General features: G+C 37.3%; 1 protein-coding gene across 3 annotated transcripts in view; it reads right to left on the bottom strand.

The window, feature by feature from the left end:
* Positions 1–225: 225 nt before the first annotated feature.
* The window catches only part of RAB27B (RAB27B, member RAS oncogene family), a 166,120-nt gene continuing 148,259 nt past the window's right edge, over positions 226–18,086 (bottom strand). For 2 of the 3 annotated variants that reach the window (XM_036823750.1, XM_036823748.1), the window contains exons 2-6: positions 16,324–16,495; positions 14,659–14,744; positions 10,186–10,289; positions 7,517–7,640; positions 226–6,411 (exon numbers count right to left, since the gene is read on the bottom strand). In XM_036823750.1, the coding sequence (XP_036679645.1) occupies positions 6,222–6,411; positions 7,517–7,640; positions 10,186–10,289; positions 14,659–14,744; positions 16,324–16,476 (657 nt within the window). In that variant the 5' untranslated portion in view covers positions 16,477–16,495 and the 3' untranslated portion in view covers positions 226–6,221. Of the gene's footprint in view, positions 6,412–7,516; positions 7,641–10,185; positions 10,290–14,658; positions 14,745–16,323; positions 16,496–17,082; positions 17,160–18,086 lie in introns of all 3 variants that reach the window. The other variant, XM_036823749.1, reaches the window with a different exon arrangement.

The raw sequence follows: 18,086 nt of genomic DNA, 5'->3' as shown, positions 1-18,086 counted from the left end.
AGAAAAGGTCCCTTGGAAATTCCAGCCTTTAAACAAATAATAAATTAGAAAGTTTAGAGAGATGGATAAAAACCACTTGGCCAAATCCAAATCACTTCTTTCCTAGCTCTTGATAAATATCACTTTTAATGGGATACGATTCCCATACTGATAGTGATTTAACGTTCCCCATCCACCATTCCTTCAACTTCAGCACAGAAATAAGATTGCTTTGAATATACAAAATAATTGATAAAAATGCATTTTTATTTGAAAAGTGTGCAGAAACAATCACTGAATACAGTTCTCAACCATAGTTTTGAAACCCACACACCACAAAATCATTGGATGCTCTGATTTCTGAAGCTACTAGAACTTTGGTACAACAAAATACTGACCTAACAGTGTCTGTCAGGCACCACAGTCTATTCAGGGGCACAGAGAATAAAAACTCCATGTTTAAGGTTTTAATTTACATTCATGGCACTAGACAAAACAGAGATCTGAGTAAATGACAGACAAAACAATCGAACGTGCTTAGCCTAAAAATGAGGATAATATCACTTAAATGTAGACCATTGGGGTACAGTGAAGCACTTCAGTATTATGCCAGAGCGTTGCCTACTTTTAACACATTAAGTGGGATAACTTATTTTGCTCAAATAATTTCAGATACAGTCAGTATCTTTTATAAGGCTATGGGCACAGAAGCCCTATTTATACAAGGAGGATTTTGACCAGATTGTAATATACTATCTAGAATGTAATTGGATTCCTGAAAGAAATACAAGATGACCTACAAAATGAAATAGAACTCATAGTTTTTCAATAACTTGAGATATATTAAACATTTTCAATCAAACACAATGACTGTGAGCCGACTACCCATTTCGAGTTTCCAACATCTCTACTAAAATTAGTGTTTTGTCCCTGCTATAACACTTGTGAAAGTATGGTCGTGAAAGTATGACTGTGATATTTTATTATTCTTAGCTTGGGATAATAGTGTCAGCTTATGAAATGGAACATAATTTACAAACCAGTTTCTATATATGTTCTCCTTTGGGCCCGACTTGAACCCTGTGAGGCATGCAGGATTTATAAGCCTCCTACTTGGAGAAGTCATATTTAATGACATACCCATGGCCCCCAAATTGTTCTTTTTGGCCACTTTCCTTTCTATAATACTAGGCTTCCTCTCAAAGAACATTTGAAAAGATAACCTGAAGAAGAGGAGAGTAAGGATAAGCGTATGTTATTACTTTGCTAGGGACAGATACTATTTTGATGTGCCAACAGACATAAGGACAACAGCCATTGGTTAAATAAGGGATCCATTAGGTTAAGAACAGACATGCGGCTCCTACAGAACTTGCTAATGACTAAGTTGACTGAGGGATAATAGCCATGACTTCCACGACCGGTTGGAAAGAAAATGAACTCGGAAACAGATTTAAATAACTCAATTCAAAGACAATTTCTTTGTACTCTTTTTCTTCAAAAGATAACACCCTTTTTAAATAACTCCATTATTTTGGTACTCATGGTTTTGTTTGTTTGCTTGTTATTCTCTCTAAATATGAATTTAGAAAATATCTCAACCATAGGCTGTTGGTAAAAAGAGCTCTGCAGAAAGGCACCTTTGTGATGCTACTTCTTAAAAAATTAAAGTGCAATTTATGAGAAAATTTGATTCAGATAGAGTAAATGTTTCTAATTTTCCCAAATTTTGATGCCAATCATGAAATATTTAGTGTTTAAATATTTTTATTAGCTTAGTTCTAAGGGCATAAACCTCTCGTTGGTAGATAAAAATAATGGATAAATATTTGCCATAGATCTGGTTACAAACCTCTTTCTGTTACTGTCTTTTTTTTTTTTTTTCCTGCCTAAAAATCAACCTTGTAAGTATGGTCTTCTCCATGTTCTGCCATAGTTAGAAACTCTATTTAGACAACTTTAATCTCTAATCTCTATAGTTCTTGCTCAACAACGTCAATGTGGTTGAGTGTCTACCCAAGAACTCCAAGGCAATAAGTTTATAAAATTCCCTATTCAGCTAACAATGTTTTATTTTTATCAGTTCTACTTTATGAGACGAGTATCTCCATAGATTTATAAAGCATTGAGACAGCACTCAGCTCAGAGAATACTCTCTATCTACCTTCCAGATTTAAGATCTCAGCACTCTCCCCAGAAATCAACTTATACCACTTTGGTCAAAGATCAAGAAGAAAATACAGCTTTTGGTGAATTCTTAGACAAGCTTTTCAAATATAGACAGTATCTTGGAATCTTTAAAAATGATAAAGCTTTCCCTAAAATATTCAAATACACTAGACTTCTTTTAATGCTTTAAAGCTTGGGAGTAGAAGGTGAAAGACAACTTTTCTATCACTTTGGCTAATGGAGCTCCCAGATCTTCCTTTTAAAGAGTTATTAAGTATCTTAGGACACCAGAAACTTCAATATTATCTCTTTACAATTAGAGTTTTAATCTCAAAAATTCCTTATGGATGAGGATTCTCCCTCAAATTTTTTAGTTCCAGGTTATATGCTACACCTAGTTATACACTGTATCTCTTTACACATATTGCTTCGCCTTCTAACCGATGCACCCACTCCATTGGTGAGAATGTATATGAGCTTCATCAAATTTGTTGATTCCCAGTGGACAAAATTTACACTTTAAAGAATATTTCAGCTGTTATTAGACTATCTTTTAGTGTAGTGAGTCCTTCTCTATGGTCAAGTTTCTCTCTCTTATAAAGAAGACAAGAAACGCCTGATAAAAACTCTTGCCCCGTTCCTCCTATCTGTACAGATTGCCAGAGAATAACATACTAGAAGCATAACAAAGACACCCACTGATACATAGAATGTCCCATCTGGTTAAAAACAACAGATACAATATTTGCTTTAGAAAACGCTGGTTTCAAATTTTTTGCAGAGTGATAGCTGATAATATGGAAATGATAGCAAATTGGCTGGAGTGGGACTGGCCAGAGTTTTGAAATTCTTATGTAGAGACCCACAAGCTCAACTCCCAGCATTTAGCATATTTTTTCTGCCAATTTGTGACTTGTTACCCTCATCACACCAAGACAAACATGTTCTCTCAACTATATTTGATACATTTTTCAAAGGACCTTTTTTTTTTTTTTACATTAAAAGGTAACCTTGTACCTAATCACAGAGTCTCAAATAATGCCCACTCCCCAAAAAGTGACCAGGAGATGGTGGTAATAATCTCCAGATTTGAATAAGATTCTTATACCCTTTGCTGAAGACCTCAGAATACCTTTAGCTGCATTAGTGTCTCTGTGAGGCCTTCCTACAACATGGTATTATAGGAAATAAGCTATGGGGCTGGAGACAAATTTGGTCAAGGCGGTCTCTGAGGCACTGTGTTAGAGCAATGTAAACATTAAACCAGTGTAAACACTTCCAAAATGGTTTCTATATCAGAAAGGAACTTCATGTACATTTTAAATAATTCTCCAAAATATGATATGGTTAACTAAAGCATTTGGGACGAAATAAGTAATACATATTGCTGTGTATTAAAGGGTGTATGCAATTCTTTAAAAGCAGTCTGTATACTTCATGACCCCAAGTCAATTTGAAATTGTAAAATGAATCATACAGAATAATTAATTCTGAAATAATGAAAGAGTAATTGTTACTAATAATGGTTACATAGACTTCAGGGTCTTATGTCAAACTTGACAGAGAAAACATTTTTTTTAGATTAAGTGTTTATTTATAATTAGAATACTATTTTAAATTAATTTTCTTGTCTGTTTTAAATTTCATTCCTCTTGAGATTATTACCCAATAATTGTTATTTTTATAGGAATAGTTCTTTAATTATAAGCATCATCACCCTCTGCTTCATGCTGTGGCTATCAAATAATGATCTTAAAATAGACCCTGAATAAAGGCTTGTTAAATGACTGACAGTGACAGAATCTTGGATAAGTAAATCAATCATGTAACTGGAAAATAAATAGAAACAAAAAGACATATCCAAAATAAAATGCTTTTTGGATTTTAGAAAGGCTAAGTATTCCCTGTTGTGGAAATGCAGGGGGCATCATAATTTGAATCCAAAGGAGAAATCGACTTAATGACCCAAAAGTTCACCAAATTTTGCCACACCAATGGTTACATTGTTTTTGCTCATATTCGTTTCAGAAGAAACATCTTTGACGATAGCTAACAGCTTTCTATCCTCCTGGCACAGGCACTGAGGTCATGAATAGCATCATAGAGAAAAGCATCCTGGGAGCGAATACCCACTCATGACCAACCTTAGAAGTTGGCATCGTGCTGCAGAAATCAGAGGACCTGGGCAGCTGACAGTAAGAATTTGTTAATCTGTTAAGGACTAACTCCATTAAAGCTTCCAAATTACCTGGATTCATGGCACATTTCTGGGTCTTGTAACTAGACAGTCCCTTGGATCTGTGTTCCTAAAACTGATTGACACCCAGTGGAGGTCGGTAGACGGAGGTTAAAGGTGGGGGACTGGGATATAGAGTTTCCTATGTTTGTAACTTAACAAAAAATATACAGAGAGTCTAGAAAAGTGAAGTTTAATTGGCAAATTTTTCTACAAAGAGGAACTATCCTGTAGAAAAATCATATATTCACAATAAAAAGAGAAAACCTAAAGTATGATGACTTTGTTACTGACAAAATTGACTGAAGTACATAAATAATAGTAATAGGAGTGGCTTATGTTTATCAAAAACTAAATCAAAAGCCAATGTTTAGACGCAATAATAATAGGCCAATGGAAAATACCTTTGTGATCATTTTTAGAAAGAAAAGACAGCATTATGTGAAAAATAAAGCCATTAACAAAATTTTTGCTTAGATAAGATACACCTCCATCTCTGCCAACCCCCCAATATAGTTCAAGCATAGGTGTTTTGCCTTAGGCAAAATAAAAACAGATGCTAAATACACTGTAATATGGCATGATGTATCATCAATTTTTATGTGATAAATGACACGAAAATTCAGAGTGACCATAAAATCGATCCATCATTATTCTGAAGTTGTTGATCTACAAAGTGACACTCCTCTATTTTTACAATTGATTCAAAGCCAGGGGTGGGTGTGGGTTGGAGGAGAGTAATGTGATTTAGAGTTTCCAGTACTTTGTAAATCAGAAAGAAACCTAGAATTAATAGTCACTTTTTATTTCATATCACCAACATATTTTATCTAAAAAAATTAAGGCTAAATAGTTTTTCTTGAGTGCATAAAGAGATAGTTAATAAACAGCAATCTTTAATTTCTCCTTGTGACTTTTTATCATGATTGCTAAGAAATATGAAATGTGAAGCTGAACACTACACCAATTTCTAAAATTTTGTTGGAAATGCAAACCTCTGGAGACTCTCTTAATTCCAACTGATAATGTCAGCTTCTAATTGGCTTGAGTGAAATTTGGCTAAGTATCTCTCCCAGACATCTGTAACAGATACATTTAATTTCAGTTGCCCAAATGCCATGTTCCCATACCTTCATTTTTCTCCCTGGGCATTTCTCTTGTCTTCTGTCATTCACAGTCCTATTCTTGTCTATCTGCCATTTATTAAGAATATACAAATGGCATTATTACACAGTCTCCTACATTTTCTCAGAAGTCTGACATTCATCCTCCCATAAGGTAGTCATTCTAGCACAGCTTATAGGATGTACATAGTAATGCCACTCTTAATGAACCACTTAGAATTCTTTTTTGTGTATATGCATTTTTAGCTAATATGTTTCCCCCAATGCAAACCTATAAAAGTACAAATCAGATTCTATATAAGAAGTAAATCCAACCTTTTAAAAAAGTCATCTTTCTATGTTATCCCTTTGGAAGATTATTCTTGTCCCCAATGTGACAAGGTACCTTTGGTTCTGACTGAAAACTCCCTGATATTTCTTCTTGTATACTCTCTTATATACTCATCTTCTTTATAAGGAAAACAAATTGAGCATCCATGATGGTATGATGACAATGGAAAATCTTTGATCTTGTTTGGAGGGGCCTCAGGGACAACTGGTCAACTCTTTTGAACACTGTTGACAACTCTGACTTCTTAAAATAGATTTTTCTGGCAGAAAAAGAAAGACATGCCATTATGCATGGTCTACTCAACAACAATTGTGTGGTTTGTCACTCTTTTTGGAAGCGATGCTTGCGTGGGGTTCTGGATGATCAGTTCCTAGGGTAAAGTTTAGCAGGCACACTTCTTCTCTGCTGGTTTGTCCCCATCCAGCTTCCCAGAACTACCACCATTGACAGTGTCAGGGACTTGGGTCTTCTCTACACACTGTTCCATTCGTTTCATTATTAAGTCCAGAAGGGTTTCCACAGCCTTTTCCACATTCTGGCCAGTCGCTGCACTTGTTTCAAAATATGGTATGCTAGCATGGAAGAGATGACAAATATTTTTAAGAGGAAGGAACCAGAAAAGATACAACAAGATGTGCCAATGAGTCACACATGCAAAAACATGGCTGGCTGAGAGATTGTGAAATAATCACGATTTTGCTGGCTGAGTTGGAAAACATCCTTGTTTTTCCTCAGTGAGTGAAAGCTGGTGGGTTTCTTTTTAGTATGGGTGTAACAACTTTTATGGGCAAGGAAACTGATACAGGAGGTGATCAGGGACTTGAAGCCAAAGCATCATCACTGATTCTTAAAAATTAAGAGGGTAAAAAATGCCTAAACTAGTGATCAATATTGCCATTAAAACTATTACTTCCCTCCAATCAGTTATCTAGAAGTCTGATTTAGAATTTAAGCAGGCACTGTATAGGATATTTATGTGAATACAGTCTATATTTATTTGGAATCCAAAGTGTCAAAAAGACACGTACATTTATAAAGCTTTCAAGGAGAATCCTTCAGTAAAAAATGCACAGATTTGGCAAAGATGCTTACATTTGAAAAAGAATGACAATTTCTGCCTTGGGAGTGAATTTATAATTACATGGAATATTTAAAAAATTTTAAAAGCTGCCATTTAAGCTCAGCTAGGATAATGATTGCAATATTATGACCAGGTCAGGTATTATTTCTTAGAGTTTTGTAGTTATTGATTGAGAGGCAGGAGAGTACAGTGTTGAAAAGCATAGACTCTGATCTCAGTCTGCCTGGGTTGAATTCTAGCTCTACTACTTACTAGCTATGTGGCCTTCCATCAGTTACTCAATCTCTCTGTGTCTCAATTACTCATATATAAAATGGGATAACTCTAGATTTCCTATATATGATTATGAGGGGTTAGATGAGTTAAAGCTTAGGAACAACAGTTGCTAGCACATAATAAGCATTCAGCAAATGTTAACTGCTATTATTATGAAATAGTTCATTAAAAACATCACATATATTCCTCTGGAAGATCTTTTTCATTCATGCGACATTCCTGAATCAAAGGGATCCCTTCTAATATCAATCTCGTGACCCTACCCCATTACTAAGCAGCAGTGTGCAGGTTTAGAGAACATCTCCACGTGACTGACTTACCCGTATTTGTCAGCCAGGTCCCGGGCTTGCCGTTCGTTGACTTCTCTCTGATCTGGCAGGTCTGCCTTGTTGCCAATTAATACTATATCTGGATTTTCACAATAAGCATTTGCTTGCAGTTGGCCTTGGAAAGAAAACAGATGGAAACAGCAAGTTAGTTATAAACAAGTGATGTCAAATGACTGCTCATACTTCAGAGTCCTAATCTAATTGTTCATCTGCAGCTTGGCTGCTTACGAGTTATGTTATATTAGCCAAGTTGCTTAACTCTTCCCAGCCACAGTTTCCTCATCTAGAAAATGGAGATAATTCCTCACAGGTTGCAGGTTGTGAAGATTAATAAGAGTGTATATGAAGCACTTGTATGAATACCTATCAGTGCTCCTCTATATCTGGGGAAATGCCCTTTGAGATGAACATACTGTTTTTCATTCCATTTGTTCTTCAAATATAAGTGGAGATAATAGAACGTGATCTTAAAGTACACAAGTTTGCTCTTTCCTTTAGGAGGCTGCTACATTTCCCTTTCCTGAAGTTCAAGGTGATGATCCATAAGAGCAGAACATTTTTGAACCACCACAAATTCATGTAGAAACAATATTAAGACAGGTCACTTGTTTTTCTCTTTTCTCCAGGAGACACTGTTTAAAAGAGAAGGGGGTGGGTGGGGGGAGGAGGAGGAGGAGGAGAAGAAGGAGGAGAAGGAGAGGAGAAGGAGAAGGAAGGGAGGGAGGGAGGAAGGAAGGAAGGAAATGATAAAAAACTTGTCAATCTATGTTTTCAAGGGTACGGGACTATTTTACGGTCTACCTCAAGGCAAGCTATGTGCAACCTTGCTGAGGTCAGAGGAAGAAGACAAAGGCTTACTCTATAACATCAATTACTTGGATGTTAGAAATTAAAGCCTTATTAGATATGGCAATTAATTATCTTAAATCCCAACTGTATCCTCCTGGAAATTTTAGTAATAAGGGAGCATCTCATCTACCTTGAAAAATGATGAACGAGTCAGTCTCTGAAAGAATTGAATAATCTTATTATCTCCTTATCTCCCCATAATCTAATAATAACACCAAAATTTGGATAAAGAAATGTAATAGCAAAAGAAAATGGAGACAGATCCTAGGATAAACACTCATTTGGAGAAACAATTAAGTCAGAATTTGTTGGTATTTTTCCCCACTGTTAGTGAACTTACATTTAAAGCATTTATATATATTATTAATTATATGTAATATGTAATAATAAGATACGTATATATTTGAGAATCTACACAGCCAGACACTCAGCCAGGTGATCTGGGGTATTGCAACGGAACAAAGCAGACCAAGTCTGCACCTTTATAGAGCTTACATTCTAGTGGTAGAAAGAACCAAAACCATAAGTAAACAAAGAAATAATATAATATAATAAACATAATATAATATATATAATATAATATAATATAATATAATATAATATAATATAATATAATAATGTCAGGTGGTGGCAGTGACCAAATGAAATAGAAAGTGTACTGAGGGCATACAGAGTGATGAAGAGCACTGTTTTAGATGGGGCTGTCAGGGAAAGCTTCTCTCAAGAGATAGATAAGGTTTGAACAAGAACTTGAAGGAGATGAAAGAACTAACACACGCTATAAATGGGAAAAGAGAAATCAAGGCAGAGGCGAACAGAAATCAAAGTCCCCAAGGCAGGATTGTGCTTTTCAGGGGAGAGACCTTTAGCTGGAGGCCGGTGAGCTGGGGCAGAGTAAAAGTGAATTAAAGAGGAATTCCAAGTGAGATGGGAAATCCCAAAAGGACTTTGAGCAGAGGAATAATATGATCTAGTCTTTTAAAAAATATCACTCTGGCCACAGACAGCCCTGACAAATCTAGAAATGACAAGTAGCACCAGCCCCATGCGACTGTTGGAATGTCCCACTAGGATCAAAACTGGTATTTGTAATTTAAAACATGCAAATGAAATACTGTCTTTAGTGCTACATCAGTTAAAAAATAAAGGAAAAATCAAATACCACACTTCTGGGCTGACATATCAATCTGGCTTTAATAACTGATTAGGCTACTTTGAAACTTTATATTATGTTTAAATTGCCATGAAGGCTGGAGATTTTTCTATACCAGTCTTCCTCACATTTGAACACTTTTCAAAAAAGAAGTGAAATTTCAACGTGAGCTTGTTGACCGACACACTACCGTATTTTCATGTGGTTGCTCTGCTCTGAAACAATTTCTCACCTAATTAACCCATTAGTCAATTAACACTTTAGTTAACCCATGTGCAAGGGCACACACTGTAGGTACCAGTTGCCCCCTCAGAAAACGCTGCTGTTTTTCTGTGTCCCCACCAGGCTAGATGGAGTAGATGTGACCACTCATTTAGTTTTAAGAAATCCTTCAAGACTTACTGGATAAGTGGAATTAATGGCCTGTCAATTGCAACAATAAAGTCCTTACATACAGGTGGTGATTCTTCTAAGACGTCAAAGGAAAACACAATTTTAAGCCACTTTGGATGAGCCACATAAAAGCCACTGCTTTGAAGGTGACACAGGAAACACTAAACCTGTGACTTTTTAGAGTTAATCTGTGGTCCCCAATCTGGTTTCATCTTGTGAGGCAGAGAAGCAGCGTGGCCAATGGAAGTTACTCGGTCCCACTTACTCATCCAGTTTCTGACATTTAAGAAGCTCTGTTGACTGGTGAGGTCAAACGTTAATAAGAAACCCATGGCATCTCTGAAAAATGCAGTGGTGAGGCTCCGGAATCTGCCAAAAAAGCACAGTGGATAGTTCTGGAAGTCAGTCCACATGCACATTCTGATGACAATACAAACAACATTATTTCCCTTTCAGATATGAACTCTCCATGGGATCCCTCTGGATTAGTCTACCTGATGGGCAGAAAGACTGCTGAAGGGTCGGGGAGAACATCTGGTTGTAGATTTGTTTAAGATCACGTCCCGGCTTTATGTTCCATAGCAGGTATGTATGCAAGAGTTTGTAACCTTCAACCACACGCTTGCTTACACAGCCCCTTGGAATCTTTCTCTCATTGGCTCACGGGCATCTCGTGGCCCACAATTAAAATAGAAGCCACTTTAGAGTTGGGACTTTAACTTATACTTTTCAGATTTCCTGTCTGTGCCCAGAAGGAAGCTTGGCACATGGTAGCCTGAAAATGGATGCCTGTGATTACATGCAGAAAACCACAACTTGTTAGCAGCTGGAACTAGGGTTCTTTTGTAAGGAAGAACAACATTGGTGAGAAAACTCTTTTATAAGCACTCTTTAGGGGTAAAACTGAGCTTTACGCTGGCATGCATGTCTCTTAAGGAGAAGGAAGACAGTGAAGAAAGGAAAAAGAGGACGTTGATTAGGGCAATGAGGGAAGGGCAAAGAGACTTGGTAGTTGAGGAGAGAAAGCAAGAAGTCTCATCTCTAATGGAGGATTTTGAAGAATGCACTCCTTCATGTGCGATGTAAAGACTTTCTCTTGTTCCAACCCCTTCTACCCCAACATCCTCAGGGAAGTTGAAGATGCTCTGAGATCCACTTCAGTGTCAGCAATGGGCAAAACAAGAGATCACACATAAGGTCCAGAGAAGGTTTGGGTTATACTGATAAAGAAGTGAATTTGGCAATTGATTTTTAGAAAGGCACATGACTTTGAAACAGAGAAGCGTATCACTTCCTATCCTAAATGTTCTCCTAATTTTTGATCTCCTATTTTGGCCTATTTGTAGATTGTTGGGTTTCCTCTGGGTTCCATTCTTGACCCCTTCTTCCTCTACATATATTCACTGGGTAATCTCATTCACTTCCCTGGCTCAATTATCACCTATATGTTGAACCCCAAATTTATAGGTCTAGATTTTTCCTGCCCTTCGTACCATGTGCCCAGTTACTTGTTTGATATTTCCACTTGGAGGAAACTAAGGTACCCTCAACTTCATGTGTTTAAAACCAAACTGGCCCCTCCTCCTGATTTTCTGTCAATGACATCACCATCCATCCTCCTTGGTCACCACAGCCTTTCTACTTCACCTGCTATGTACAAGCAATCAACAAATATCTCCTGACTTTCTCATTTCTGTCCGCGTACCCTGCCACTACTCTAGATTTGGACCCATTATCTTCCACCTGGATAATTTCAACAGCCTTCTCAACAGGCTTCCTGTCTCCAGTGTTGTATGGGATCCTCCCCTTCCCTGATTTCTTCCCACTGATTATATAAATCCTCTGCTAAAAACATTTAAATGATGGTACTTTGCTTACGATAATGACTGAACTTTTCAACAATCCGTCAAGTCTCTGCATGAACTAACCCTTGCTCATCTATCCAGCTCATCTCTTGACTACCCACAGGCGTGCTGATCTTCTTTTAGTTCTTAGAAAGTTCACTCTCTCCCTGGGCTTTCACACATGCTGTTATTCCTGTGGGTAACCTCGCCTTCATGCTTCCTTTGCCTTCTATCCTTTTAGCCTGGATAAGATTCACTTATATATTGTGTATGAGTATATATATTTATATATAACAGTATCACCTCCCCACGCTGACTTCCCAACACCCCCACGTAGCTTATGGACCCCTCTTGGTGCACCTGACAACGACTCTTTGTTTTTCTGTTACTGTCCTAAAGCTATTATTGCAATTATCTATTTGTCCAAATTCTACCCCTGTAGCTCCAAGAAAAAAGGAGCTGTGTTTCTAACTTGCTATCCATTGTGTTTCTATGGCCCTGAGCATATTTTTGGCTCGCTAAGTGTCTGTCAAATTTAGATAAAGAAATAAAGAAAGAACATAGCAAAGGATATAAATTATTAAAGTGTTAAATGACTTCAAGAGAGAACAATACTTTCAATACCAAAGCAGGGGGAAGAGATATTTTAATGACTTTTTATTTCCAAAATAAGATTCCTTTGGTAGGACATACTTGTGATGATTATGAAATACCAAAAGTTTTACTCAGTTTTCTTCCTGTGGATTTGTTCCTACCCGTCACTAGAAGCGCAGAGATTACAGGGCTTTTATTGAAGGGTTCGTTCTCTGTCTTTGGGAACTAGCTGTACTCACAAAACTGTCTCCTGCTCAAACCACAAGAGTGTGGCTAACTCAGCCACAACAGTCTGCTCTCTGTCCTCTCCTTAAGAGTGTGTGTGTGTGTGTGTGTGTCTCATTTGAGGATAAGACTGTGCCTTATCCCCCTCTCATTGCCCACAGCACATGACAGTTACTTTAAAACATACTTGCTGGATAAGATCTCATTGGAGCAAACACTTCTGCATCCACAACAACATGGGTAAAATACTCTTGCTCTGGACCAGCTTCATACCCTGGACCACTCAGCCCAGGACCCTTGTTAACCCCCTTACTTTCCAGGGTTTACTCCAGGGGAAAGCTTATTGATTTCTAGCTTCACCCACCAACCTCATTGTGTCCCCAGGGTGGGGAAAGCTAGGACCCCATGAGAAAACAGATCCCAGGGCACATTATAGCTCTTTCTCCCTCACTGAGAACTAAGTCTGTGCCCTGCATCCTCTAGGTTTACATAAGGGGTATGATTTTTTTCCTCCTTCCCATAATGTGACTTTTAGCAATAATCATTATCTTACATGGGTTATAATGCCAGGCGTCCTCAGGCACAGGGTTGAGGTGTGAGGCATTGTTTATCCTGCTGCTTAGCTGCACCTTTTGTATACAGAATGCAAAATTCTCAAGGGATGAATAACCTTGATGTATTAAGACTGTCCCTAGTATTTCCTATTTCACTCCTGGAGCAGCTGTCTTAAGGAGACAGATGAGAGAAGCCTGCCATCATGCTAGGCTGACATATCGTGTGCGAAGACATATGGGAACCACATTTTCTCATATTCCTTCTTCAAAAAATGCATTAAATCGGTCTGTAAAACATACATCTTTGTGACAACAAAACTGACATATGAACAGAGATTCTTGTAAGGAATGACTTCAGAAGAACCAGCCGTGTTGAAGGATGTGTGTAAATGGAATTCACAGTCAAAAAAGCTCACAGAGAGGGCCCAGCACCTCTCCTGGCATTTACACTCACTGAAAGTGAGAATGTTTTGGATTCGTTTCAAAGACTGAAGTGTTTACCAGCATAAACATTGTAAGACATGTGATGTAGAATTGGGAGGTATGTGCCTTCTAAATATCTTCTCTGACAATCTATTGCCAATTTTTGTTTAATCTAATATTGAAAAGCTTCACTAGCTTGGGGTCTTTCGCACTCCGGAAGTTTGAATCTCAAAGAAATATATTTTCATCAAATAATGGCATAGCACCTCCAGCTCTAAACAATCCACACTACCGTCTACTGAGTGTCTCTTGACTTGGACGTTGTACCAGAGACGAGGCTGAAAAACCAAGTATGGCCTCTGTCCTTATAAAGCTCACAATTGTGTTGGTGTGAGAAGGTCACAAGTGAAGCAAAGACCAGCAGTTAGAGATAAAAATAGAAGATTCACCTTACTGCAAGGTGGTATATAATTAATTGAGTAATTTAAGGGATGGAAGAATAGATGTAGAAGTTCAAGAAAGAGGGAGTTTGTTTCACTTGGGGTGTTCAGAAGAGCCCCGCCGAACAGGTGTAATGTGAGCCAGGCCTGGTGAAAGGAGAGGCTCAGGGAAGGTGGGAAGGGAGTAAAACATTCCAGCTGGAGGGTGATGGTGAGACCAAAATCTCTAAAGCCAGTCAAAGGACACAGGATGTGAGTCTGTGTGTAAGGGCAGAAAGAGATGAGAAAGATATTAACACCCTTTTCTTCAACTCCCTCTTCAAGTAGTACTTGTAACAATGTCAATTTCCCACCCAATTTAATTAAATTCTGGAGAAGTTTTTTTTTTTCCCCCCATTACAAAGTACAAAGACAATGCATAAGAATTTTCACAGAGATTTCTGAAAATCTGATTTTTAAAATCTGTACCAAATACACAGTGCTAGTTATGGTCGATTAACTACAAATAATTTATTTTTATTTTTTGATACAAATGTTTATTTTGAAACCAGGAGGAGAGTTGCATATCCTTACAAGTCCACATACCACATACAGCATTCACATTAAAATAAGTTTTCCTAAGATACTTGTAGCTAGAAACAAAGTAATTCACTGTTACCGCTCTTGTCCTGCTGTGTCCCAAAGCTGAAGATGCACCTTAAATGCTTTCCCTGTTGACCCATTTGGTCCCTGTGTGTTATAAACCTGAAAAAATACAAATGTCATCAGTTGATACTGCTTTGGATTTTGTCAGCATTCAGATTCTCTGGGTTCACTCAGCATATTTTTTCTTCATTACTATAATCAAAGTTCATAGTGCAAAATAAATATTTGCTCTGTTTTTTTTTCCCGGAAGTATCACATATACTCTCACTTTTAAATGTCAAGTATAAGTATGGTTTTCAAAACAATTTAGGCATCCTGCAAACTTAAATTAGACACCTTCTGTCATTTCCTCATGGAGGCCGCAAACATTAGATTTAGGACCCAAGTTCTAGGTTCAAATATAGACTCTTCATTTAAGTTCACAGAATCTTATTTTCCTTTAGCAAATTGAGACCCATCATCTCCTCCTACTTTACAGAGTTACTGCAAACTTAAATGAAATAGCAGATGTGAAGGCATTTTTAAAACAGTAAAATGCTTTACAAATACCTGAATATCCTCTACTGTGAACTGGACTTTCAAAATGAAAAACACATGGAATTTCTCATTAAGTTTACATAGGATATTTCAAGTCTTTCCTTACTAGTCGTTCCTTCAAAGGCTCTTTTTAGAAAAGTTTAAATTTTTTAAATGATGGCCTCTTATTTAAACAAAGCATAGCAATTTTAATATTTATCCAGTTCTTTTACTTATGGCTTAGTGAAGATGTTTTAAAGGGAAAACTTTGCAAAGATTTATACCTAGATTGGGGTTGGGGGCGGGGAATTGGGAGGGGAGAAGGCACAGGAAAAACCCTGGAGGGGCTGGGAGCAAGTTTGCTAAGACTACACTACTGGACTTTCAGATAAGGTACAGGACATTATAAGGAACCATGATTTAACTTCTCAACATCATTTTCTTTGTTTTTTTTTTTTTTGGATTTGTGATATCAACTGGAAGCCGCTGCCATCTTGGCAATCAAGAATACCTTGGGTGGCAGTAAATCTGGCTAAGCTTCTGTGCCTATGTTACACGTCTCACATGTCACAATATCCTTATTCCTGTCATTAGCGTCTAGCATAGGAGAAGGAAGTGGTTGTGATTCTCACTTAAAATCCCTTATCTTGAAAAATAGCATGGATTGGTCTCACATTCTGTTCATAAGAAGCTAGTGATTGATGGTTGAGTCTACACACAAATACAAATGCAGCAAGAACTCACAAAGCTCATGTTCCAGCTATTTGCCAATCATTCTTTTAACTTTTCTTGTAAGCATAGGGAAATGAACACTTGCTTTTATTGAGGAACTCAGATCAAGAGCTAATGATTTTAGATACTAATTCATGTTTTGAAAGTTTCCTTAAGAATTCATAGAAAACACACTATAGAAACCCATAAATGATTTTAGTTGCCCTGTGTACTTCTGGAGACAAGTGACAGTGCCACTCAACTTTTTCTAAGCAAAATGTTATTTATAATTGAGATGGTAAAAAATAATATTTAAATTGGATTAAAGTGACAGGTTATGAATTTCATGTGATAAAAGACAGTCACCTTGCAATGCAATAAACACAGCTTCTTAATCCTTATCTTATATAGGAGGATCAGCAACCAGTTAACAGTATGGTTAAAAACTCACCACACGTTTTTCCCGAAAGTCTATCCCTACTGTCGTGATGAACTTGGGATTGAATTTATTGTCTGTGTAGCGGTAAAGAAATGTCGTCTTCCCCACCCCCGAATCTCCAAGGGCCAGGAGTTTGATCAGATAATCATAGTCTCCATCGGTCATAGTGATGGTCTTGGTGGGCCTGTGTAGGAGGAAAAATAGTATTTATGATTAAAATTGGTTTTCCTTTGCCTTCCTGCAAAGCAACGTAAATTTAGCTTTCAAGGGTAAAAAATTGGAATGCCTCTATTCTGTGAATCTGTGAGTTAACTACTTCAGAGCAGCTTCAGGAGTAAGGACTCTTCTATGATTTCACTTAGTACCTATCTTTTTATATCATGTCAGGTAATATGGAACAAAAAGCTATGTGATACCCACCACGGCTATTGACACAGCAATAGTAGAACTTAAAGAGTTATAGCTTTTTTTTTTTTTTTTTTAAGCCAGTGTCTCTTGGAAACAGGAGTGTGGTGCTAGGAAAAAGAGTCACAGGGAATAGAAAAAACTGTCCAAGATGATGCAGGTGTGCTAGAGGGAGACTGAAATTACATATGAGTAATGGAAGAGAAAAGCCTAGGGGAATATTCTGCATGTAATCCTGCAGGATGAGCTTTCTATTATATGCATACAAAATATTCCTTTTTAATTTAAAAAATTTCACAGCTGAAATGACAACCTTTAAAAACACTGATTTAAACTCATTTCAAAAGCAATGTTTTAAAATCTTACGTTCTGAAATGCTGAACCCTCTGTTCTCCACGGGCAAATATGCTGTATTTGGCAAATCTGCCGAATATTTTCTAGGCCTTGAAAAAAGGGAAGAGCTCTTCAGAGGCATAACTATGGTAATTCTGCTAATATTCTCCTGAAGGAACATCACTTGCCATTTCACCCACTGCCCTAACCTCTCCTGCCTTGGTTTTAATTTCTTCTGTTGTTACAACGGCTATGGGTGATGCCAAGGGCTAATGCCAAAAACAGTGATGACACGGAAACTACCACCACATACCTTTGAATTACACCATCACCCACTAAATACTTGATGTACTTTCCACACTTGAGGTTAGCAAAATGATTTGCCATTTGGTACAACTTTCTGATTTGTGGGTTACACAGATGGATAGAGGGAGGCTTATGAAGACGTCCCTAGAATAGAAACATTTCTCTCCTACTATGTGAGAAGGAGGAATATTTCCTCACCTCTACAATCAGGAAAACATTGTGCCCTTCAGGAGTTCTGAGGTGATCAAAATCAAACGTCAACAACAGGCTGCTCCATGGACATATCTGAAAACCGCTACATAATTCTAATCGTTTTTCTACATGTAAGAAAATGATGCACATATTCATCAATTTAAACAAAACTTTATTTTTTACATTGTCATTTTGGTACAGGGTCAAAACTAAAAGGTTCCATGTCTTTGGATAAATAATGATGAAGATGATGATTAGGTAGTTAGCCAGCCAGTATTATTACATCATTTGGAAGATTTACAATGTTTTTACATTAGAATTTTCTAAAATTTGAACCCTACTGATGCTAAATCCTCCTAAACGTATTATGGTTGATGGATGTATATTTCTTTAATTAATGAATGGTTTTTGAGGTCAGGGGTTTTCAGAGCTGCCAATATATATTTTTGCACTAAAGCGTTCCTCTCTTATCGTTTCTTCACTGAGTAGGACTCTCAGGGTAGATGTTTGCTGACTGTCAATGTACTCTTTTTCTTTTT

The sequence above is a fragment of the Balaenoptera musculus genome, chromosome 14, assembly GCF_009873245.2.
Source record: "Balaenoptera musculus isolate JJ_BM4_2016_0621 chromosome 14, mBalMus1.pri.v3, whole genome shotgun sequence".
Taxonomy (NCBI): domain Eukaryota; kingdom Metazoa; phylum Chordata; class Mammalia; order Artiodactyla; family Balaenopteridae; genus Balaenoptera; species Balaenoptera musculus.
The sequence above is the reverse complement of the archived record's forward strand: the minus strand, read 5'-3'. Positions and strand labels throughout refer to the sequence as shown.